General features: G+C 43.7%; 1 protein-coding gene across 6 annotated transcripts in view; it reads right to left on the bottom strand.

The window, feature by feature from the left end:
* Nucleotides 1–8,534: 8,534 nt before the first annotated feature.
* Nucleotides 8,535–25,187, bottom strand: part of LOC139570903 (transcription factor COE3-like) — a 74,817-nt gene continuing 58,164 nt past the window's right edge. For 3 of the 6 annotated variants that reach the window (XM_071393214.1, XM_071393216.1, XM_071393215.1), the window contains exons 11-16: nucleotides 17,219–17,307; nucleotides 12,506–12,571; nucleotides 12,206–12,377; nucleotides 11,910–12,095; nucleotides 11,506–11,673; nucleotides 8,535–10,267 (exon numbers count right to left, since the gene is read on the bottom strand). In XM_071393214.1, the coding sequence (XP_071249315.1) occupies nucleotides 10,236–10,267; nucleotides 11,506–11,673; nucleotides 11,910–12,095; nucleotides 12,206–12,377; nucleotides 12,506–12,571; nucleotides 17,219–17,307 (713 nt within the window). In that variant the 3' untranslated portion in view covers nucleotides 8,535–10,235. The remainder of the gene's footprint in view (nucleotides 10,268–11,505; nucleotides 11,674–11,909; nucleotides 12,096–12,205; nucleotides 12,378–12,505; nucleotides 12,572–17,218; nucleotides 17,308–25,187) is intronic. The other 3 variants (XM_071393217.1, XM_071393220.1, XM_071393219.1) reach the window with 1 other exon arrangement.

Here is a 25,187-nt window from a genome sequence, read left to right as displayed (position 1 = left end):
GTATTTTATATAGAATGTAGACAATTTATGGCACATGTTCTTTAGAGGACGTAAATTGGGAAAAAAAAGACATAGTGCTCTTTTCTTTGGTATTGGGGGAAAATTACGTGCTGAGTGCTGAGAAACGTTTTCAGGCTGAAAAGAATAATACATTTCTGTAGGGTACAAGACGAGGTAAGGGCCAAGGCACATCTTCTTTGGGGAGTTCAGGGATATGGGGTGAGAGTAGCTTAACGTTTGTGAAACTTCATGTTGTTTGACAGAGGACCCTGTCTCAAGCTGCTAGCTCTCTCTTCAGGTTTCTTTAAAACACATTGTTAATGAACCTCATTGACAATCAAACTGGCGCTGTCACCCCCCGAGGATGCAAAGCTCTCAGACCATGCCTGTTTGTCACAGTGTCCCCCACTCAGTGTCGACTGTAAGACCATGGCTGGCAGACAGTTAGTGGTTTGCACAGCGGTGCTGACTCAAATGGCATGCTTCCTGTTGCTTTGCAGCTGCCACCTCTGCTACTTCCATTACTTTCTATAGCATGCAGATGTTCTATCAACATTCCCCGCCAAGGGGACTGCAATAACTGTGAGATTCATGCCATGTTTCACAGGCATGTCAAGTGGCACAATTAAAGGGAGAAATACAGTACCAGGTTTTCCGCAGGGGCTTAGATATGTGTCAATATATATATATTTTTTTATATATATATTTATATATATACTGTATATATACACACTGCCGTTCAAAAGTTTGGGGTCACTTAGAAATGTCCTTGTTTTTGAAGGAAAAGCTAATTTTTGTCCATTAAAGTAACATAAAATTGATCAAAAATACAGTGTAGACATTGTTAATGTTGTAAATGAATATTGTAGCTGGAAACGGCAGATTTTTTATGGAATATCTACATAGGCGTACAGAGGCCCATTATCAGAAACCATCACTCCTGTGTTCCAATGGCACATTGTGTTAGCTAATCCAAGTTGATAATTTTAAAAGGCTAATTGATCATTAGAAAACCCTTTTGCAATTATGTTAGCACAGCTGAAAATTGTTGTCCTGATTGAAGAAGCAATAACACTGGCCTTCTTCAGACTAGTTGAGTATCTGGAGCATCAGTATTTGTTCAAACTAGACACTCTAATGTACTTGTCCTCTTGCTCAGTTGTGAACCGGGGCCTCCCACTCCTCTTTCTATTCTGGTTAGAGCCAGGTTGTGCTGTTCTGTGAAGGGAGTAGTACACAGCGTAGTACGATTTTCAGTTTCTTGGCAATTTCTCACATGGAATATCCTTCATTTCTCAGAACAAGAATAGACGGACGAGCTTCAGAAGAAAGTTCTTTGTTTCTGGCCATTTTGAGCCTGTTATCAAACTCACAAATGCTGATGCTCCAAATAGATACTCAACTAGTCTGAAGAAGGCCAGTTTTATTGCTTCTTTAATCAGGACAACAGATTTCAGCTGTGCTAACATAATTGCAAAAGGGTTTTCTAATGATCAATTAGCCTTTTAAAATTATAAACATGGATTAGCTAACACAATGTGCCATTGGAACACAGGAGTGATGGTTTCTGATAATGGGCCTCTGTACGCCTATGTACATATTCCATAAAAAATCTGCCGTTTCCAGCTCCAACAGTCATTATATATATACAGTATATTATATTTTCTTCTAGGGGGGCTGTTTCATAAGGGTTAAAGAATCCATATGATTTTAACAGCCATTTTCCTGAGTTGAGCTGTTCTGTGAGTCTTTGTGTGGTGGACCTGTTGCGACCCTCAACGGATATGGAAATGGGGGTAAGGTTTTATGGGCCAAACGGATTGGACACAGGCAAGCTCAGGGGACATGAATATTGGATGTTATTTCTGCTCTCTTTTTTATGTAATCCATTGCCAATACATTATTAATAGATGATATCATATCCAGAACTAGTGGATAAAGCACTACTGAGAGGAACTATGAAAGGAGCACTATATGTCAGAGTGTGGCATAAAAATGCAGTTGTAGTGACATTACTTTATCACTGTAGTCTTACACTTTCTGACCAGGGGTTTCTATACCTCATTGTGGAGTGTGCCTATGGGAAGACAAATATAGTAATAACACTGCCAGAGTAAATCCTGCATCCGTGGATCTGAAATGCATTCAATCATTCATATAGTATCAAATGATACCCAAGTACAAGTTAAATTGATTTTTTTTGCAATAGGATACTTTTCTCATCCTTCTATTCTACAGTAAAATAAGTAGAGCTCTTAACACAGACCTAACTTTATCTACACTGAACTAAAATATAAATGCAACATGTAAAGTGTTGGCCCCATGCTTCATGAGCTGCAATAAAAAAAATCACAGAATTGTTCTATACGTACAAAAATGTTGAGCATACATTTTTTGTGTCCTTGTTAGTGAGCATTTCTCCTTTGCAAAAATAATCCATCTACCTGACAGGCATGGTGTAGCAAGAAGCTGATTGAACAGCATGATCATTCCACAAGTGCACCTTGTGCTGGGGACAATAAAAGGCCACTTTAAAATGTGCAGTTTTGTCAAACAACAATGCCACAGATGTCTCGAGCTTTGAGGGAGCGTGCAATCGGCACGCTGACTGCAGGAATTTCCACCCGAGCTTTTGCCAGAGAATTGAATGTTAATTTCTCTACCATAAGCCACCTCCAAAGTAGTTTTTGAGAATTTGGCAGTATGTCCAACCGGCCTCACAACCGCAGACCACGTGTAAACACACCAGCCCAGGACCTCCACATCTGGCTTCTTCACCTGTGGGATCTTCTGAGGGGGATGGGGGGTGCTGAGGAGTATTTCAGTCTTTAATAAAGCCCTTTTGTGGGGAAAAACTCAGTCTGATTGGCTGGGCCTGGCTCCTCAGTTGCCAAGCCGTTGGCCCTATGCCCTCCCAGGCCCACCCATGACTGCACCCCTGCCCAGTCGAGTAAAATCCATAGATTAGGGCCTAATTTATTTCAATTGACTGATTTCCTTATATGAACTGTAACTCAGTAAAATCTTTGAAATTATTGCATGTTGCATTTATATTTTTGTTCAGTATTGTCACGTTCCTGACCTATTTTTATGTTATTTTGATTATGTTTAGTTGGTCAGGGCGTGAGTTGGGGTGGGCATTGTATGTTGTGTGTGTTTTGTTTAGTCTATGGGTGTTGTATTGTGTATGGGATAGATAATTGTGAGGTTGTCTAGTTATGTCTATGGCTGCCTAGATTGGGTCTCAATCAGAGACAGCTGTCATTCATTTGTCTCTGATTGGGAGCCATATTTAAGGTAGCCATAGGCAGTAGGCTTTTGTGGGTAGTTGTCTTGTTTAACGTTTGTTGCTTGTCTGGGCACTTGCGTTATTTAGCTTCACGATCATTTGTTGTTTTGTTTGTTTGTAATAGTGTTTTCGTTTCATGTTCATCTTCGTTCGTTTAATTAAAAGAAGATGGCTTATTTTCCTCATGCTGCGTTTTGGTCCGAATCTCTTCCACACGATCGTGACAGAACTACCCACCACAACAGGATCAAGCAGCGTGAGCGGAACCAACAACAGCGGCAAAGTAAACAGGACTCATGGATATGGGAGGATGTTTTGGACGGTAAAGGTTGTTACACATGGGAGGAGATCCTGGCTGGAAGGGATCGCCTCCCATGGGAACAGCTTGAGGCACTGAGGAGAGCAGAGGCTACCGGAGTGAAGAACCGGAGTTATGAGGGGACGCGTCTTGCACGGAAGCCTGAAAAGCCCGTGAGTAACACCCAAAAATTTATTGGGGGGGCGGCTAAAGGGGAGTGTGGCGAAGCCGGGTTGGATACCTGAGCCAACTCCCCGGGCTTGCCGTGGAGTAAGAGGGCGTCGTACTGGTCAGACACCGTGTTATGCGGTAAAGCGCACGGTGTCCCCAGTACGCGTGCTTAGCCCAGTGCGGGCTATTCCACCTTGCCGCACTGGGAGGGCTAGGTTGGGCATCGAGCCGAGTGCCATGAAGCCGGCCCAACGTATCTGGTCTCCAGTACGTCTCCTCGGGCCGGCGTACATGGCACCAGCCTTACAGGTGGTGTCCCCGGTTCGCCTGCATAGCCCAGTGCGGGCTATTCCACCTCGCCGCACTGGCAGGGCTACGGGGACCATTCAACCTGGTAAGGTTGGGGAGGCTCGGTGCTCAAGAGCACGTGTCCTCCTTCACGGTCCGGTATATCCGGCGCCACCTTCCCACCCCAGCTCAGTACCACCAGTGCCTACACCACGCACCAGGCTTCCAGTGCATCTCCGGAGCCCTGTTCCTCCTCCACGCACTCTCCCTATGGTGCGTGTCTCCAGCCCAGTGCCTCCAGTTCCGGCACCACGCACCAAGCCTCCTGTGCGTCTCCAGAGCCCTGTACGCACTGTACCTTCTCCCCGCACTCGCCCTGAGGTGCGTGCCCTCAGCCCGGTACCTCCAGTTCCGGTACCACGCACCAGGCCTAGAGTGCGCCACGAGAGTCCAGTGTGCCCTGTTGTTGTTCCCCGCACTAGCCTGAAGGTGCGTGTCCTTAGCCCGGTACCTCCAGTTCCGGTACCACGCACCAGGCCTACAGTGCGTCTCAGCCGGCCAGAGTCTGCCGTCTGCCCAGCGGCGCCTGAACTGCCCATCTGCCCAGCCGTGCCTGAACTGCCCGTCTGCCCAGCGGCGTCTGAACTGCCCGTCTGCCATACGCCGTCTGAACTGTCCGTCTGCCATGAGCCTGCAAAGCCGCCCGTCTGCCATGAGCCTGCAAAGCCGCCCGTCTGCCATGAGCCTACAGAGCCGTCCGCCAGACAGGAGCCGCTAGAGCCTTCCGCCAGACCGGATCAGCCAGAGCCTTCCGCCAGACCGGATCAGCCAGAACCTTCCGCCAGACCGGATCAGCCAGAGCCTTTCGCCAGACCGGATCAGCCAGAGCCTTTCGCCAGACCGGATCAGCCAGAGCCTTTCGCCAGACCGGATCAGCCAGAGCCTTTCGCCAGACCGGATCAGCCAGAGCCTTCCGCCAGACCGGATCAGCCAGAGCCTTCCGCCAGACCGGATCAGCCAGAGCCTTCCGCCAGACCGGATCAGCCAGAGCCTTCCGCCAGACCGGATCAGCCAGAGTCTTCCGCCAGACCGGATCAGCCAGAGTCTTCCGCCAGACCGGATCAGCCAGAGTCTTCCGCCAGACCGGATCAGCCAGAGTCTTCCGCCAGACCGGATCAGCCAGAGTCTTCCGCCAGACCGGATCAGCCAGAGTCTTCCGCCAGACCGGATCAGCCAGAGCCTTCCGCCAGCCATGACCAGCCAGAGCCGTCAGCCAGCCATGACCAGCCAGAGCCGTCAGCCAGCCATGACCAGCCAGAGCCAGCCAGCCAGGATCCGCCAGCCAGTCCGGAGCTGCCGTCCCTCAGCCCGGAGCTGCCGTCCCTCAGCCCGGAGCTGCCGTCCCTCAGCCCGGAGCTGCCGTCCCTCAGCCCGGAGCTGCCGTCCCTCAGCCCGGAGCTGCCGTCCCTCAGCCCGGAGCTGCCGTCCCTCAGTCCGGAGCTGCCCCTTATCCTGGTGCTGCCCCTTATCCTGGTGCTGCCCCTTATCCTGGTGCTGCCCCTTATCCCGATGCTGCCCCTTCAGTTAGGTGGGTTTAGTTGGAGGGTGGTCATTGGGGGGGGGATACGGAAGCGGGGAGTGACTATGGTGGTGTGGGGACAGCGTCCAGAGCCGGAGCCACCACCGTGGACAGATGCCCACCCAGACCCTCCCCTAGACTTTTGGTGGTGCGTTCGGAGTACGCACCTTGAGGGGGGGGTTATGTCACATTCCTGACCTATTTTTATGTTATTTTGATTATGTTTAGTTGGTCAGGGCGTGAGTTGGGGTGGGCATTGTATGTTGTGTGTGTTTTGTTTAGTCTATGGGTGTTGTATTGTGTATGGGATAGATAATTGTGAGGTTGTCTAGTTATGTCTATGGCTGCCTAGATTGGGTCTCAATCAGAGACAGCTGTCATTCATTTGTCTCTGATTGGGAGCCATATTTAAGGTAGCCATAGGCAGTAGGCTTTTGTGGGTAGTTGTCTTGTTTAACGTTTGTTGCTTGTCTGGGCACTTGCGTTATTTAGCTTCACGATCATTTGTTGTTTTGTTTGTTTGTAATAGTGTTTTCGTTTCATGTTCATCTTCGTTCGTTTAATTAAAAGAAGATGGCTTATTTTCCTCATGCTGCGTTTTGGTCCGAATCTCTTCCACACGATCGTGACAAGTATATATTTCCTAGCAGACTGGATTGCAGATAGATGGACTAATGGTCAGTCTAACCAGAGAGAAGCAGAAGAAACAATTGTCCACCTTTTAAATTCATGGTCTGCACTATCTTGGTATTGTACGCAAGGCAACAGAGTCAGTACATCAGCACCCCTGAAAATGAACACATAAGCACCTGAATAAGTCTTACATAGGGAGTGGATTCGTAAGGTAATATTATCTTTTAAGGTCAATTTGAATTGTTTTTCCTCATGGGAAACTTTGTATTGATAAAGACCAAACAAAACCCCTTTTCTGAATGCTTGTCCTCCATGGCCTCAATGAGGGTTTCATTCCTTTATGTCATCCAGCCCAATTCCCAGCATGCACAGCCAGTGTGACTCTTTCAACTGGAGCTCTCCATTGACTGGCTCATTGTGCAGCCAGGCTTTTGTGTGACGCTATCACCAGAGCACCATCTTTCACCTGAACACCGTAGGAACATCACAGTGATATGGCCAGGTATAGCATCTGAGGCACCCACGTCCAAGAAGAATAAAGCAATGGAAGAGAGAAAATATCTCAAAAAACAGGAGCTATTTCAGTAATAGCAAATAAAATAGTCAGTCTGTAAACATTGATTAGAGATATTCAACATTACCTTCTTATGCGTGTGATGAAGTGGCAGTATTTTTTTTAAATATAACAATATGCAAGCAGATGTTTGAGGCTTGGGCCCCTCGGCAACAGAAGGCTAGTTAAGATCGATATTGCTTTCAATATTTCTCTCCTTTGACAGATGACCACTACTGAGGAAAGTCTTGATAAGAGTAGCAACATATGGATGTGTTGAGCCTTGGCCTCCTTTGATTGCATGACCTCTTGACCCCAGCCTGTGTTGGAGAGCGTGGCGGCCACATGGTCCAGGTGTCTATCAGGCTCTGGTTATGGGGCGTTATTGACTCAGGATTTATAAATATTTAATGCACACATTAAGATCATGGTGGAGGGCAGCCATTAGAGTTCTGCAATAAACAAGCTCTAACCACGATTGAGTGCTTTAGCTATAGGGTGGCTTTTGGTAAAGGGAGAGCATGGTGTGATTTCCTAGCACTCATATTTTCCTGCCTGGCATTACTTGGCATGATCCAAAATACTTGCCTACTATGTTTGTTATCCTGCTATTAAAGGTCTCAGACGCACATTAGATCATTGTTCATTGATAGACAATGCATAACACTTGATTTATGCTCAGACTATAAATTATTAGAAGTGTTTATACAGAGTACATGGATTCAGGTTTTCCTTTCACAAGGTTTTGAATTTGGGGGGGGGGAAAAACACTGAGCAAGAAAATAGATCTAAAACTGTGTTGATCTAAAGCAAGCAGGCATGTGACTATTGTTATCAGACACTACATATTATCGAGGGAATGTTTTGACGCACACAGCGATCGTAGTTGAAAATGTAATCGTTCTCTGGTGTAGCTGACCTCACACTATCAGCATCACCTGCATTATCTTATGTGCCATGAGATCTATGCACGCCGCTGGCATAATAAGCTGTGATTTGCTGATTCCTGCTCATCTTGCATTCACTTAATTGTGCATTATAGGGAGGGATAGCCATGGGCACTGGTGCCTTGATGAGAAATTGACATTTTGTGACCTGGTCTCCAGGACCACTCAGAAAGCAAGATAAGATGTTTAGTTGTTTTAAAGGAGAGGTGGTATTCTTCCCCGTCGCTTCTCTATCTCTCCGTTTGACCCACTTGATGAGTATAGATTTCACAGGGCCCCCTTTCAGTGCTCAAACTATGAGTTTCAAAACAATACCAACCCCTTATAGACAGCGGATAACCTTGCTCTTTCAATGCATTGATTCTTTATTAACTAGGCGGCCTAATGCAATGAAATGAGGTATTTGAATGGGGCCTCTTTAGGTTGCTTTGAATAAAAAGCTCACACATGAAAGGCTACAATACATTTAACAGGCCATTTTAAAGCACGGCTGTAGTGAGAGATGCAGATATAAAGATCAATATGAATGTGCCTCAAAGTCAGATTGCTGGGCCAAAATCACAGAACTGCACAGAGATTTGTTTTGACTATTTATGAGAGCATAGAATTACGTTTAAAATGTAATACTTTTTTAAATGTTGCAACCTGTTTCTGAATCTAAAAGGCTAGCAACCCCCATGGAGAGTGTGGCAGCCCTGGCTCTTACAGGGGCAATCATGAACAAAAGTGTTCTGTGTAATTTATCAATAACAATTGAAGAAATCCACAGGCATCAGCAAGTTTTTGTAGTTTTTTACTCCAAATTTTTTATAAAACATCACTTATTAATTTCTGTTTTCATTCCAAATTTTTACATTTTGAATTTTTGTTCCCTGTAAACACATTTAAGCTATGTGGCAGAGTCATAAGTTCTGAGTAAAAATGACTTGTATACATTCTACAAAACAGAAAGAAAATACAACCACAAATGGAGTTCCTTCCTCCAAGGTTGTCCCTCATGCACATTGTTTCTATTGTATCTTAACAACTATCATATGGGTCACAAACTATTTATTTGACAATACAACCAACAAAGTTTTCTCTGTATAGATAATTTAAAATCAATATAAAAATAAACAATGAAGTTTGACTTCCCTTTAAAAAAAATGGACAGAGAGTCTTGACAGAGTAACAAAACTTTGAAGATATGTGAAATATATGGACATCGCATTTTATCAAATACAAAAAAAACATGAATGCAACAGTTCTTGGCTGAAATTCTCTGTGCTGCATCACTATTAAGGGCATGACGATTAATACATACATAATGAAAAGCAATATACAAAATTTCAGAGATAAATACAATATTTATAGTTGATATGTTACAAAATTTCCCTCAAGTGAGCGCAAGTGTGTGTTGGAATGGAAATATGACAATGAACTACTTTCGACTTTAGATGGAGTTAAATTTTGCTTTAAATGTTGTTGTTGATCTAAAAGAACATGGAAAAAAGACAGATGTATAAATATTTAGCACAATTTTGGCAATATCACAATAGTCTACAAGTTTTGAACCACATATAAAACACATAACGGGATTTGGAGCTAGAAGGAAGAGGATGGCCCTCTTCAACAAGAAACAGACTTCACAGTAGCCTAAGAATGCATTAATATACAGTGCTAGCAAAAAAGTTTTAAAAAAACATGGCAAAACACACTTGCTTAAAAGGAAGCTCTAAACATGGAACAGAGCCAGGTGTTCTACGTACGCCAGAGTACTTGTAGAATCCAAGATCATTTTCACTTTCGAAGATAAACTTCTAGCTACAATAAATTACAAATTTAATTTAAGATGTATGATTGAAACATGATACAATCTTACCCAGCCCCACCCATTTACTTGCATTTGATGTATTTTATGATTGATTTCTACATTATATATCTCATATATTTTCCAGTTGAAAATCTTAAACCTTCTTGGCCCCACTGTATTTTCTCACACATAAAAATACAAAAGGACACATTATAAAGACACACAAATGTGAATCTATTGAAAGAGAGTTAAAACAAAAAACAATTTCTGAGGCAAACAAGTTCATAGGTAAATGTACATCAGTGTTTACATTAAAACCAAATGGTGAGTCCACAGAGATCCTTCCCATATGGTTCACTGGACATAGCCAAAGTTCCACCAGATAGGCATACAAAATAAACACCCCATCGTCCTTTGTCTTCTTCGAGGTTGATCAAATGGAAAAATATAAGCAAAAAAAGCTAAAATCATTCAGTTCTTAATGAAATGCTTTGTCCACATGTCCAAATCTTAACTCTTGAAATAGTCTTTTCAAAGAAAATCATGTTTATATCTTCATTAAAAACAGAATAAGCTGTTGACTATATCCTCAGTATTATAGACTACACCAGTGTCTTTGCTGTGTGATAAAGGGGTGTCCTGTAGAGTGGTGAGTAGACTGGTGCTTGAGACGATGAAAGTGCATTTACATTGGAGGTACGACCAGACCGGACATAGCTGGGGGAAAAAATAGCGAAGGAGAAATTGCATTAAGCACGTTCATCTTACCCAACGTATTCAATTGGATAAGCAAAACATTCAGCTATTTACATCAAAGAACTTTAAAAATATGTGATGTTACGATATTGTGAGACTGTGTGTATGAGTGTGTGCATGTGTGCCTGTGTGATGTGTTTGTGTGTATGTGTGGTGTGTCTGTGCATGTGTGAGTGCACACATCTCTAACAGGACAGTTTCAAAAGCCTCCCTCTTGCTCTGACATTTCAGGCCCCAGCAGGCCAGCGGGGCTACGTGTGATATTCCTCCTGGTGTTGAGGTAATGGCAAACAGTGAACCAGACTCCCAGGAGAGACGGCCCTGCCGACCGTGGAACACCAACATGGCCACTACCCAGAATGCTGTGCTACAACCCCCCCTCCCTCGTCACTCAAAGACTCTCCTCAGACTGACTCCCCTCACAGTCAAACTATCCTCCATACTGAGGATGCAGCTACTACATTACACTTCCATTTCCACATGCACTACACTAGTCCCATTTCAAAATCATTATCCATGAGATTAGACAGAGATCAAAGGTAGTTTCGATTATTTTACCCAGACAATCTGCTAGGATATCATTAGCAACTCTACCTTATACAGAGACTTGATATACTCGGTATTTCACACATTCTGAACAATTATGTGGCCAGTGAAGTGCCAGGATGAAAAATCATTGCACTGCTCTCAGTGTATTTGTAGTGTCATGGTTGGAATGCTTTTAAGTTTGCCAGCACAGATGATGGCAAGGCATTGCTCATTAATTTCTGCACAACATGTATTAATAAGTATGATCGTGTAGCAAGATGAACTTTAATTTCCCACTTCATTAAGCTCAATGTTATTAATCTTGGGGCACAGGCTACAGCTAAGCTTGTTTTCAAAGCAATCATGTTGGTCATGACACACGCACAAAACCTAATAAACATAATTACTAAAACAATTCTGGGAAGGCGGTTTTCTTAGGCCTCGGACTATATAATTTGCTATACTGGATGGGTTGTGTGTGGTGTGTTTGCATGCCTGCTTACGGGATGCATTTGTTCATGTGCGTGTGAGTGTTTGCTTGTGTGAGTGTGTGTGTGTACAGTACATGTGTGTGCCCTCATGCTTGCTTGTGTATTTGAATGTAAACTCAAAGATGTAAATAATAAATTGTAGCCTGTTAAAATGCATATTTGTAATGATTAGTCCCTCACCAAACCGGACAGAGGCATGAGCCGCGGTATCTGCCCAGTAGTCCGAAGGGAAGGGATGAGGGGGTGAGGGGGGCTCACCTTGCAGTCCGTTGCCATTTGCGCTGGTGCAGGAAGGGGGTGGGGAGGCCTGGGGTCGGACCACAGGGGCGAAGGCGCTCTTTTGTTTAACTGCAGACAAGATATGGGAGGGGGTGGGGGGTGGGGGGTAAGAACATGCTATCGGACTAAACTGGGCTGTATTCAGTGAGGTGAAACGCTCAGAACATTGCCGATAGAAATGTAAAGAATACAGCTAACATGATTTCGATTCTCTACCTGACAGACAAGTATATCTGCCCTACATAATACATTTCTATCTGAACCTTGTGCAACTTTGCTCCCTCCTGAATGGCAGCTCTACTCACTTCCATATGGAGAGTTGGCAGAGGATCCATTGAGGAACCCAGGGGAGCTGGGCACTCCCAGGTTGGACATGCCAGAGTTACCGTAGCCATTCATACTGTTACTGACGGTGTTGTAGCTGGACTGCTGTGGGGTGCTGCTGGTGATGTACCCTCGTGGAGACGCACTGCTGGTGTTCCGGCTGTAGCCTACCGAATAGGAATAAGAGGAGGACAGGGTGATTAGAGGTCTATAGGATTCATTAATTCTTTCATTGACGGTGAATGACTCTTGACCACTAAGCATTATTTCCACCTACCCTGGTCGTTTCCCTGTGACTCGGACACGTTGACGGCTAGTTGGCTGCTGAAGGAGTTGACTCCCATCATGCCGTGGGAGGCTGTGTTGGCGAGGGAAGGGATCTGGTTGTGGTTACGGGGAACGCTGTACAGGGCCTCAGCTATGTCCGCTGCCCTCTTCAGAATGATCTCCTGTGAACACGGAGGTAGAAGTTCGAGTTATTGAGCTGCTCTTTTGTCCTCAGTCATCCATTATGATGGCTTCGTTTGATATGTTCTGTAAGATGTGTGTGTGTGTGTGTGTGTGTCGGTCTGCATACCTGGTTATTGTGGGGCATTCCATACAGTGCTTCAACAAGGTCAGCTGCTCTTTTCAGCAATACCTCCTGATAAAAAAAGAGGAAAGACATACATTATTGAAATGCTGATGACAGGTCAAAGGTTAATATGACACTTCATGACACGGTTCAACGAGCACCATGACATGTAATGTAACAACAAGAGGTCTATATTAGGTGGGTAAGTAAACGTGGCCCTGTATTGAGAGGCACCAACATTGCATTAGGCCACCAATTCTTCTCTCCTCGGAACCACTGGGAACAAGAATAATGTCCCATCTCTTAATTAAACCACCCTAGGCCTTAAAAACAACACCTCACCCTCTAATTCTGGGCCCGCGTTTGCACAAGAGTTCAGCACTGGAGTCTCCTTTCTTCAGAACAATTAAGTGAATTAGCTTGGGTTAATCTAGTTCTGCCGTAATGACATTAAGGAATTTTTCAATTAACCTCTTTGACTGGCTGTTGTAAAGGACTTCACAAATGACTTCCCATTCAGCGAGAGCTGGGTGCTTGTGCCTCTGGGACATGGATGCATGGGATGTAGTCTTATCCATGTTTGCATGCTCGCCCCTGCTTCACAGTAAGGATTAGCCATGTTGCTTTGGCTCTTAACACTGAGAATGAGTTGGCCTTGGATCCTGTTCCCTGCTCTACTTCAGAATAGGTTGGCGTGTTAGTATGCTTTTATCTGCTCTTTGAATTGAGCACTTCATGAAATCCTTCATGGAGCACCACAGTGCTCTGTTTAGTGTGATGCTCCAAGCAATATGTTTGGAAAACCACCTACTCCATTTAGAAGCCTTTATTCTCACAAGAAAAAAGCTTGAGATATTGATGTGGGATTTTATTTAAATATGTGTTTACTGGCACCTGCTGTATTGCAGCAATTTGTTGACTTTCCGTCAGAACCCAGGTTAAAAGTGATGGAAATCTGTCACTGGAAACATCTCAGATTGCGCTTGTTTTCTTCCCACATTGCGTGTTTTCCTTCGCGGGCCTCAGTAATTTGTGTGAAGTGTTCCATCACTTGGCAATAGCAATCCGGGATTAAGACGGCAGCTGCCGTAAATGAATGTAAACACAGCCATCGCGCCTTCAAACAGCGGCCTCCAAGACTTGGCCTGTGTTTCCAAGGCAGCGTGTATGGAGCGTGTATGGAGCGTGTATGGAGTGTGTGTGGGCCTCCTTTCATCCCGAGGAGCCATATCTTCCTGAAGTCCTTGATTTATCAAGACGAATCGCTGTAGAAGCCACTTCTAGCATGTGCCATGCTCTTATAGAAACATATAGCATAATCCACCAAGTTACCGCATGGGTGGCTCTCTTTAAAATGGGCATTTACCTCTGAAATTGGTGTGTATGCTCAACGGTGCATGCATCTAGTTTGCATAGAAATAAAGAATTATGGTTGTCGTGAGGCAGGTACACTAAATGAGAGGACCAGCTGTCTTTATGTGTTCTCATCAGGCAGAACAGATTCCTCTCTCGCTCACTGAGTGAGACAAAGTGTATTTTCTTTTCTTCTTCCTGCAGTTAATAATTACCAATAATCTATTCTATCATATTTCAAGATCTTCTACATGCCTCTCAATTTCAAACAACAATTCAAGCAATTAAGACTGTCATGTTCGCAAGCGCCATGTTTCATTCTCTGAAAACCTCCTCTCCATCCTTGTCCATATGGTACTTTGCAGCAGCGACATAAGGACAGCTTGGAAAAAAGAGAGAGAAAACGATATTGCCTCTCATCCTTAATCTGTCGTTTACCGCGTGGCGTCTTAACTAACCAAGCTCACTCGCAGGGCTATGCTTAAGTGGTGGCCTAGTCACATCCCAGGATGATGGGAAGTGTGGTACCCAATCAACCACAGAGTTTGTTTTGTTTCCGACGAGACACTTTCACGCATATCGGCTCACGCTGTGAATACGATTAGCATCGAATGGTGTTCTGGGGCATTTCCATGTAAATCTGGATATATAATGTAATTGCCATTCTTGTCATGGAGACAGACATATCAGAGCACCATGTTAAATTGAAAACAATTAAAGCCCATAGATGATCTTCGTTGTTTTGCCCATAGACGATCTTCGTATTTCTATTGATGTTATCACAGTTAATAAAATGGGGCCCAGGTTATGTAGCTTTGAGTGTTAATATCATTATAAAAATATAAGGCAATTAGCGTGCTAGCTCTAGCCTGAATACATTCAGAAGGATAGGGCCATTAGATGTAGAATAGACATTCATTTAAAAACATTGGTAATTGCTTCACATGAACATATTTGTAATATTTGTTTTCTGCTTGTGGATTACACAAAGAATTGGAAAAGAATAGGTTTGTGTTTATTTTGGAAAACAAAGAGAGAAGGAATGCAATCAACTTAATAATAAAACAATATTGCTTTTCTGCTTTTAATTGAGTAATTAATCTAATTTGTTACAGAAGAAAAGAGAAATTGAGTGTGGTACAGTGTGACATCCAGTCTATTTGTCCATTACTGCCACAGGGCACAAAATGGTATTATAAATTGTCTTCTTCATATGATGAATCGAAAATTGTTTTATAACAAGATCTTAAAAAGGAGGGTGAATTCCGAAGTCTCTGTTCACTTAACGCCATGCCCGCAAAGCAATCTCCTTTTGCATCACTTGACTGCTCACACTTATTACTTTCATATTCACTCTGGACTCTGCATTGGATTTTTTTTATCGCTGCTTCTCCCATAGGGTCAGTTTGTCATCTGCAATGTTGTCTTAAAATTACGAGGTAAACTTCAATCAGAGCACGCTTCCCCCCTTTTTTCTCAGTGTAGCAACAATATTAGCGTGCATCCCTTGCAATCCATGAGCACGCCCATATTGGCTTTCTGTCTCCTCACAATTACCACTTGTCTTACTGGTCCTGGGGAAAAGGATGGTGGAAATCAATAGCGCCGTAATATTATCAACTGGAGGGTGAAGTCATTGAGGGAGGGGGGCCCGGTGTCGATTTGCCTTTCTGCTAATGCATACTTCGCCTCCTCCAGCTTTATCTCCTTTTTATAGAGTCTTTCCGCCTCACCTGCAGCCCGTAATGGCTGTTCTCTTCACGCCGTCTCCCTTCTTGTTCCAAATGTACATGCCATCCACCCTGAGGCTTGTATATTGGGAGTGTGCTGTTGACCCCTCGAGGCGACCCTCAGATGGCAAGCTTAACAATGATGAATCACTCTGTAGAATCATTTACATGGCCCCCTGAACCCCATATTTGGGTCCATTAGAGAGCAAATCAAATATTTATATTATTTATTGGAAGTGCAGAGTTTCATCTCACTCTGAGATTGGTCCATGTGAGGGCTGGGGGGAGACCCTGCTATATTAAGTAAGCACACTGAGGAAACTCATCTCAGATTGAGTCAAAATGTGTTTTATCGCCAAAACGTATTTTGTTCTCCAAGAAGAAAAAATGTATGCTGTAATAAAAGTATGCATCACAATATTCCTTGTTATGTTCAAATTGCAAATTTTACGGAGATGTACTGACTAAATTGAGTGTGTGAAGACAGAGAGACCCAGGGCAGGGAGACTTGCAGCCATAAAAGCTAAGTGAACCTTTCCTTTGGTCTTACAAATGTACTGTTGAAATTAGAGTTACATTTCATGTCCAGGTGTTGTTTTGAGTCTCTACGGGGACCAAACTCTAATTGAAACACTTCATATAGTGCACCAGAGACTGCTGGCTGCGATGTCATATATCTTCCTATTGACTTTGCCCAGTCGTCCATACTACACCACACAGCCTGGTCTTTATTAAATTGTCCGTTGGACGTTAATGATATTGCAGTGTTGCATGCTGGGCTTTAATAGATAAGGTCTTAAAAGGCTTTATGGTATTATTAAAACTCTGAGGTGGTCACCAATTTACTGCGTGCCAAGGGAGTCTGTGCAAACTAATCAGTCATAATATTACATTTGACGCATATGGAATGCCACTTATACCGAATGGGAACTAGCAGGGTCGCAATCAGATGAGCCCAGTAATAGATTTTATCAGAGGAAATAGAAATAGTAGAGAATCAAAGAATGGCTGAAATATGTGGCTTTGTTTTCATGTTGAAAAATGCCAAAATGGCAGGCTACCGGATATGTGTCACAAGCATGTGGGAATCAAGAGCCTTTCAACTCCTTTACTGAGTTCTAAAGAAAACAGTGAGACCTAACGCATAATAATGTGTCGCTCTGGCCTTATTAGCCACACTAAGACTGGGGGGTTTACGAGCGTAGAGTCATGTAAACAACAGATTAAACCAAATGGAGCTGTGGAGAACGAAAGGGAAAACATGAGCGGGGTAATGACGGCCCAGACGACCAGGAGATTATCATCTCCACAGACTACTGGAGAGGAAAGACGTCTGATTGAGCTATTTTGCCACACAGAAAGTTTACCACCCGCCTGCCTCCCTCTCTCTCCTCTTACTAAACAAATACATTCCCAAATCAATGCTACATGGACGCACCAGTGTGTGTGTGTGTGTGTGTGTGTACTGTATTTCTGTTTGGTTCAAAAGTTTGATCTTCTTTTGATGTTGTTTTGTTTCTTGGTCTTTGATGCTGCTGTTGGGTTAGCAGCTGTGGTGTGTGTATGGTGTCGTTTGTTGTGTCTATATGGTGTTGTAATGTCAATTTCTGTGAAGATGAGACATAACACTGACCTTTGGTAACCTCTCGGGGTCACCCGGGTGCCTGGGGATGACCTTCTGCAGCCTCTGGAACCCATAGTCGATGGTTGGCTCATTGAGGGCTGACCAAAAAAAAATCCCAATTGTTAGACAATGTGAAGTGAAGTGAAATAACAGCTCTGTCAACCAATGTCTGCAATGCACAACAGCTAGCATGAAAACTCTATCACAAGTGTCACAAACCCCCTGCATCCAGTTAAATTCTCATTTAGCAAAATAGCCATGATGACATGATGCAGTACATCAGTCTAGAGCAGGTCTCATATCTCTTACAGGGCCCAACTCTTTTTATCTTCACGGAAATACTGAGAGCAAATGACATAGTGGGGTGTGTTAATCTAACCGAGCTTTAATAATCTGTGAAAGTCCAGAAATTGATCTAGCGTGAGTTGCTGTCACTCCAGCGCTCCACCTACTGTACCACCCCGCTGCTCTGCTGAAATACTGCAGCAGATCACACAGAGCGATCAATCTCACCCACCCCTCAAATAGTAATCTGGAGCAGCGAGCCGTATTGGGCTATGAATCAGAGGCACAAAGTAAATGAATCATAAGTCAGACTTTGGTAAGACTAAGGCGGTTGATGTCTGACAGTCATAATGGGTAATTTAAGGCTTCCTTACAACTCTCGCTGATTCTAAACAATCATGTACACCCGTAGGCCAAGGGGAAGGTAGGAGGGAGGGGAGGAGAAGGAACGACTTAATAGAGAACATCACTTCTCAATGTAGATATCATTTTCAGGAGAGTAACTCAGACGAGCGTGGCAGTGCCTCATAAATCAATGGCTTTCTGTGGAGACTAATAAGAGCTGCCTACCTCTATTCATTGTTCAGCCTGTAATTTGGCCCATCACTCATTACTCAGCATGTAATTTTGGCATTAACGCAGCAAGGCTTGTCCAACCTGCTGAACACGAGAGAACATGAAGGCTAACGCCACACGTACAGCCAGCGCCACTGACACACAGACCAGGAAGGCACTGGCGCCGGCAGACACACACACACACACACTAGTACAGGCTACTGATCAATGGTACAGGGCTGTGCAGTGTGCACTACCAACATGATATCATAGGAAAATGTCATTCTGGCACGTTTTTGCAAAAAGGTCAAATGTCACAATAGCTGATGTTTTTCTCAATACATTGCAGTCAATGGGAAAAGATGAGTGTCACAGGGTTGATGTTTTTCTCAATACATTGCAGTCAATGGGAAAAGATGAGTGTCACAGGGTTGATGTTTTTCTCAATACATTGCAGTCAATGGGAAAAGATGAGTGTCACAGGGTTGATGTTTTTCTCAATACATTGCAGTCAATGGGAAAAGATGAGTGTCACAGGGTTGATGTTTTTCTCAGTACATTGCAGTCAATGGGAAAAGATGAGTGTCACAGGGTTGATGTTTTTCTCAGTACATTGCAGTCAATGGGAAAAGATGAGTCACAGGGTTGACGTTTTAGTAATACATTGCAGTAATTGTTCTCAATACATTGCTGTCAATGGGAAAAGATGAGTGTCACAGGATTTACATTTTTCTTGTTTATCTAATGTTTGTCTCTCTCTCACTCTCTACCTCCTATTTACCCCCCATTTCTCTTCTCTCTCCCTCCCCCTTCTTTCACCCCCACCTCCCTCTCCCCCTCCCCCTTCCATTACCTCTGCCTCCTTCTTTCCCTTATCTCTCTCTCAAATCTTTCTCCCTATCCTTCCTATCCTTCCTTCACCTTCTCTTTCTCTCTCTCTCTCCCATTCCCTCACTCTCCCCTTCTCTCTTTCCCTCCCCCCTCCATTCTATCTCCCTCCTCTTTCCCTGCCTCTTCCTCTTCTCCACACTTTCTCCACCTCTCTCTCCCACCTCTGTCAGTCTGTTGACTCTCTCTCCCCTCCTTCCTTGTTCTCCCCCTCCCTCCTTCACCATTTCCCTCCCTCTCGCCCCCTCTCCCCCCTCCCTCAATCTCTCCCTTCACTCTCTCTCCTCCCCCTTCCATTCTCTCTGTCCTTCTTTCCCTACATCCCCCTCCTCTCGTCGCTCTCTCTCTGCCTCTTTCTCCTCTCTCCCTCTTTTCTCCCACAGACAGACAGGCAGACACAGACAGACAGACAGACAGACAGACAGACAGACAGACAGACAGACAGACAGACAGACAGACAGACAGACAGACAGACAGACAGACAGACAGACAGACAGACAGACAGACAGACAGACAGACAGACAGACAGACAGACAGACAGTTTCAAGTTTCAAGTCAATCAAAACATGTGTTAGGATGGATTGACCTAAGATATATGGAATTGTTTTAAGAAGGTCATACCAAGGATCATTTAGCTATTTGATTTAGAATTTTAAGACACCTTGAAGTATCCCCCCGAAAATATATTAAAAGAAAAGGCTTTACTGCTTTTAGCCCATACAAAGGCATTGAATAACAGATTCATTCAATTGAACAACAGATATTCCCCCCCAGAAAATCTAAAGGAACTTTTCTTCTGAAGTTTCTGTCCTATATCTGCGAGATATAAGATCAGGAGTAATTTATTTTTTTACCCCTTATTTTTGGCACTAAACAGTCTCCATATATACCTTCAGATGAGTCTTGTGAGGCCTGTGGGCGTCCTAGAGCAAAACTATCTGTTACCCCCCCCCCCCCCCCCCCCCTTGCCGGTTAACGTTAGGGTTATGTCTAGGCCCTAACCTGAACCCCTAGCTTCATGTTCACTCCCAGCTCAACCCTAACCGTAACCCTAACTTTAGCTTCAGGTCCATATCCTGGCTCATCCCGAAACCTAGCCTCAACCCTAACCCTAATCCTTACCTTAGCTTAATATGAACTCCCGGCTCAACCCTAACTCTAACAATGACCCTAACCATAACCCTAACCTTAACCCTCACTTCATCTCCATATCTTGGCTCAACCCTTCTGTCGAAGTCAATCAACCCTAACTCCAAGAGCTGAGCCAAGATGTAGAGGTCTAGGGTTAGAGTTATGGCTATGGTTAGGGTTGAGCTGGGATGTGGACATGAAGCTATGGTTAGGGTTAAGTTTAGGGTTGAGTTTAGAGTTTGTCTGCCTGCTTGCCTGCCTGCCTCCCTCTCTGCCTGTCTGTGAGTTTAAATATCTCTCTGTTTGTGTGTCTGTCTATGAGTGGATATCTCTGTCTGTCTGTCTGTGAGTTTATGTCTGTCTGCCTGCCTGCCTGCCTGCCTGCCTGCCTGCCTGTCTGTGAGTGGATCTGTCTGTCTGTCTGTCTGTCTGTCTGTCTGTCTGTCTGTCTGTCTGTCTTTCACCAATTTGCCCATTGCAGCTCTTTCACCAACTTTTTTGTTTTGAATGCGATGTACTGAGTTATGCCCCAATACATATCTATACATCAATATCCTGTCTGTGGAATTGGGAAAGTGGAGAGAGAAGTGGAGGTGGGAGAGACAGGAGGGAGAGACAGAAGGTAGAGGGAGAGAAATAGATTAGAGGGAGGAGGGAAAGAAGGAATGAGATAGAATGGAGGGAGGGGGAACGAGAGAAAGATAATATGTAGAGTACAGAGAAAGAGATAGAAGATACAGAAGGAGGGAGGGAGGGAGTGTCTGTGATGCCTTTCTCTATGCATCCATATTGTGATGTTAATCTTCCCCCATTGAATTCAATTTATTCACTTGGGCATCACCCCTGTGACACTCATCTTTTCCCATTGACTGCACTGTATCGATATAAACGTCAACCCTGTGATACTCATCCTTTCGCATTGACTACTGTTTATTGGCATAAGATTCAATTGGTTGATGCTTAATTTTTCTCATTGGTTGCTATGTATTGACATAAACATCACCCCTGTGACACTCATATTTTCCCATTGACTGCAATGTACAGAGAAATATGTCAACCATGTGACACTCAGCTTTTCCCATTGACTGCAATGTACAGAGAAATATGTCAACCATGTGACACTCAGCTTTTCCCATTGACTGCAATGTATTGAGAAAAATGTCAACCCTGTGACACTCATCATTTCACATTGACTGCAATGTACTGAGAAAAATGTCAACACTGTGACTCTCATCTTTTCCCATTGACTGCAATGTACTGAGAAAAACGTCAACTACTGTGACACACATATTTTCCCTTTGACTGCAATGTATTGAGAAAAACGTCAGCTACTGTGACATTTAACTTTTTTGCAAAAACATGCCAGGATGACGTTTTCAGGCTGATCCACATAAAGTGAACTCCCAACAATCAAACGCACCACATGACACTCAACATACACTCCTGGAAATCTGATTTGACATCTTATCATGCATCCCGGAACACCAAAGGTCGGCTTCAGAACATGAGGGAACGCCATTTTCTTTGTGAGGGAACGTCATGATTTTGCCATATTTCTTTTGTTATTTCCTTCCCCCATCTATATGTGCACACCGCAAGACACTACAAACTACACACTACACAAACACACGCACAATACACAACACACAACACACTACAAACAGCAAGACGCGTTCAGGTGTGTGTGTTGTAGCCCTGCCAGACCCCGCTGCTCAGTGTGATGTAAATTGTGTATGTGTAAAAAGCACTCCATAATCAGGCCATCCATCATCACAGGCTGTCAGTAGGCTCTCGCAGGGTGATACATCACGCTCTCCTGTCCAACACCACAAACTACACACTACACAAACACACACAATACACAACACACTACACACAACACCGCTGCCGGGCATGCTGAGTATAGATACAGTAGCTACACCACAAGACCCAGGTAATAAAGCAGCGGTATGTGATGTGTATTTTGGAAGTATTTACATTTACAATTATCCTGAAGTAATGCAGCCTGAAATAGTTTGAAAAACAGAATGCACTGCACACGTTTTTTAACATTTGGATATGGCATACACATTAAACGTAATTGATTTTGAATTCTCTATCATTTCTGTTTGAAAACACTAAATTACTTTGTAAGGCGGAAAGGGGACCTAGAAAGTGAGCATCAAATACCAAAGATAGTAAACAAGATGTCTCTTTCTCTCTTGCTCTTTAAGAAGAGGATTAAAGCATGTCTCATGGTACTGTGATTGGGGTGCAACTCTGGGCCATGAGAAGTGCATGTCGACGTGTCACCATCTCATCTATCATGGAGATGATCTTTGCAACAACCCTGCATAATGAAATTGGTGGCACAGACCCCCATCTGCTATCGATTTCATGCAAATGACGTTGACAGCTGATGGAGACTTGCGTTAGTGCTAAACGGTGCTGTCAGTTGATGAGTTGACAGTTCTGTAGTTGGACCGTGTACACACAGAGACGGACACAGACACTGTCAATAATCCTATAAGGGCTGATGACGGCGCACACTGAGTGTACAAAACATTATGAAGCCTGCTCTTTCTATAACATAGACTGACCAGGGGAATCCAGGTGAAATCAATAAGGGATCATAGCTGTCACCTGTTAAATCCACTTCAATCAGTGGAGATGAAGGAGACCGGTGAAAGAAGGATTCTTAAGCCTTGAGACAATTGAGACATGGATCGTGTACGTGTGCCTTTGAGAGGGTGAATGGGCAAGACAAAATATTTAAGTGCCTTTGAACGGGGTATGGTTGTAGGTGCCAGGCGCATCGGTTTGTGTCAAGAACTGAAACGGTGCTGGGGTTTTAACACTCAACAGTTAACCTGTGTGTATAAAAGAAAATCCACCACCCAAAGGACAACTTCACACAATTGTAGAGGCGGGTAATTATGAGGTGGAGAGATTGTCTGACCTCTCACCCCTTGCTTAACAATCAAACTTGAGGACAGTGTTATTATACACCACTCATACACTTGCCACTATACTCCCTCAAACACCTCCAAACTTTATATCCTACCTTCACTTACTCATCTCTTCCCACCACCGTGTTCTAACTCTTTAATATTGTAGCTCTGAACTCTACGATGCCCTTGGACTGTCACCATAAATGCCAACATGAGCTTCATCTCCATATTTTACCAGCGCAGTGCACTGTTGTGAGAGGTAGCTAAGGAGGAGAGCAGGGCGGGAGGAGTGTAGGAAGGGGAGCTGGCCCCCCGTGAAGATTCTCAGCCACAGTGAGGAAACATGAAACCCTCCACACACATCCCATAAATCCTGTTCTGGGTGGGGAGTCTGGCTGGGGAGGGGGAAGGCACTGGCACGTTCCAGTCACGCCCGCTTCCCGGCCCGCGGCCAATCAATACCACTTTCCTGTTTTAGAGGCGGGTAATTATGAGGTGGAGAGATTGTCTGACCTCTCACCCCTGCTGCATTACTCGGCTGATATGAAGATAAATTGCCTGATTTTGGGTAAACATATGCTGCAATTCAAACTGTCAGCACTGGTTTGCTCAGGGATAATTTGTATTGATCTTCTGGCTTCTTACCCATTTTGCTTACTGACCTCATTGATAATTAGAGAGAAAGAGACACAGCGAGGTAAGGCAGGGGCTGCATTTGAATATTTCGCCAGGAATAAAAAGAGAGAATAAAGAAAGAGAGAGGAGAAAGACTGAATGATAGACTAATAGCATTTTCTCTTCTAAACTAGTTGAAGTTCAGCTTGAAACACTTCACTTGCTCAGCTCAATTACTTAAACATAAAAAATTTCTCCTCACTTATGAGAAGCTATAATTGTTTTGTAAATTGTTTATAACAAAATGTGTATCATGTAATCCACATAATGAAACAAAGTAATGCTAATCATTTTTAATTTGACAGCTGAAGGAGCAAAACTACGGTCACTTTAGCTATGAACATGATTAAAAAATAGATGCACAGCAGAGTTCATTCTTTGGAATCCTTCTGTTTGGAAACTTTCTTTCAGTAATTTAATATGATTGAATTTGTATACTTCACCAGGAATAAAGAGTGAGAAAAAAAGGAGTGAATGATATAGACTAATAACATTTTCTCCTCTCTTCTTCTGAACAAGTTTGAATCACTTGACTTGTTTAGTTCAAATACTACAACTTAATATTTTCCTCATCACTTATGAGACGCTATAATTGTTTTGAATGTATAATAAAACGTTTAGAATTTAACAACATAAATAAAATAAAATAGTATCAATCATTTCATCGTTTTATTTGATGTATAGCTGACAGCTGAAGGAGCAAAATTACCATCACTTTTTGAATAGGATGCACATGATAAAAAAAATGTTTAATACCAGCTGAGTTAATTCTTTGAATGCAAGCTGAGTGGAAACTTTATGTGTATCTCAGTAATTTCCTCACTCTATTGACTGAACGGTCATATTTCAGAACAACAAAAAATGGAATGCCTAGACTTGGTGTGCAGCTGTGGCCATATCAATTCCCATTTCAAGCACCACACACACACACACACAATGTACGGCAGGATTTCAACGGAATTCCTCTCCCTGGGATGCGCACATCCGTTCATGCTCCTAACACATTCACTCCAGAAGGCTCCAAGCCCAGTGTCTTTGCTTAAAATGCAGAGTGGACAGCCGAACAGGCGTCAGAGCACGGTCTACTACTCCTTCTCCGTGTCCTCTAGAAATAGGACATGAGTAACCGCTCTAAAGGAACAATGTAACATGGCCGTCGTTGGCAGATGAAAACGCTTACATGACAATACGCCTGCATGCTCTCAGTATGTGGCAGTGTACTGAAGTCATGTACTGTATTTGCCTGCAGTAACAGGCAGTAGCAGGGGGAAATGCTTGAGCAAAGCAGTAAAGTGAAGGGAAATGGTTCCTTCTCAAGTCTGAAGGCTTGAATGGAAGCGTGCACAGAGTGCTAGCATTCCTGCCAGCCATTATTGGTTATTATGATAAATCTATCTTTCCAGGAGATAAAAACTAACAGGAGATAAAAACTAGCCTTGTTGCCATTTGCCAGCTATTACTTTCGCTAATTATACTTAACTGCTTGGAGCTTATCTCCACTCCTCCTACACCAC

This window comes from Salvelinus alpinus, chromosome 3 (assembly GCF_045679555.1).
Source record: "Salvelinus alpinus chromosome 3, SLU_Salpinus.1, whole genome shotgun sequence".
Taxonomy (NCBI): domain Eukaryota; kingdom Metazoa; phylum Chordata; class Actinopteri; order Salmoniformes; family Salmonidae; genus Salvelinus; species Salvelinus alpinus.
The sequence above is the reverse complement of the archived record's forward strand: the minus strand, read 5'-3'. Positions and strand labels throughout refer to the sequence as shown.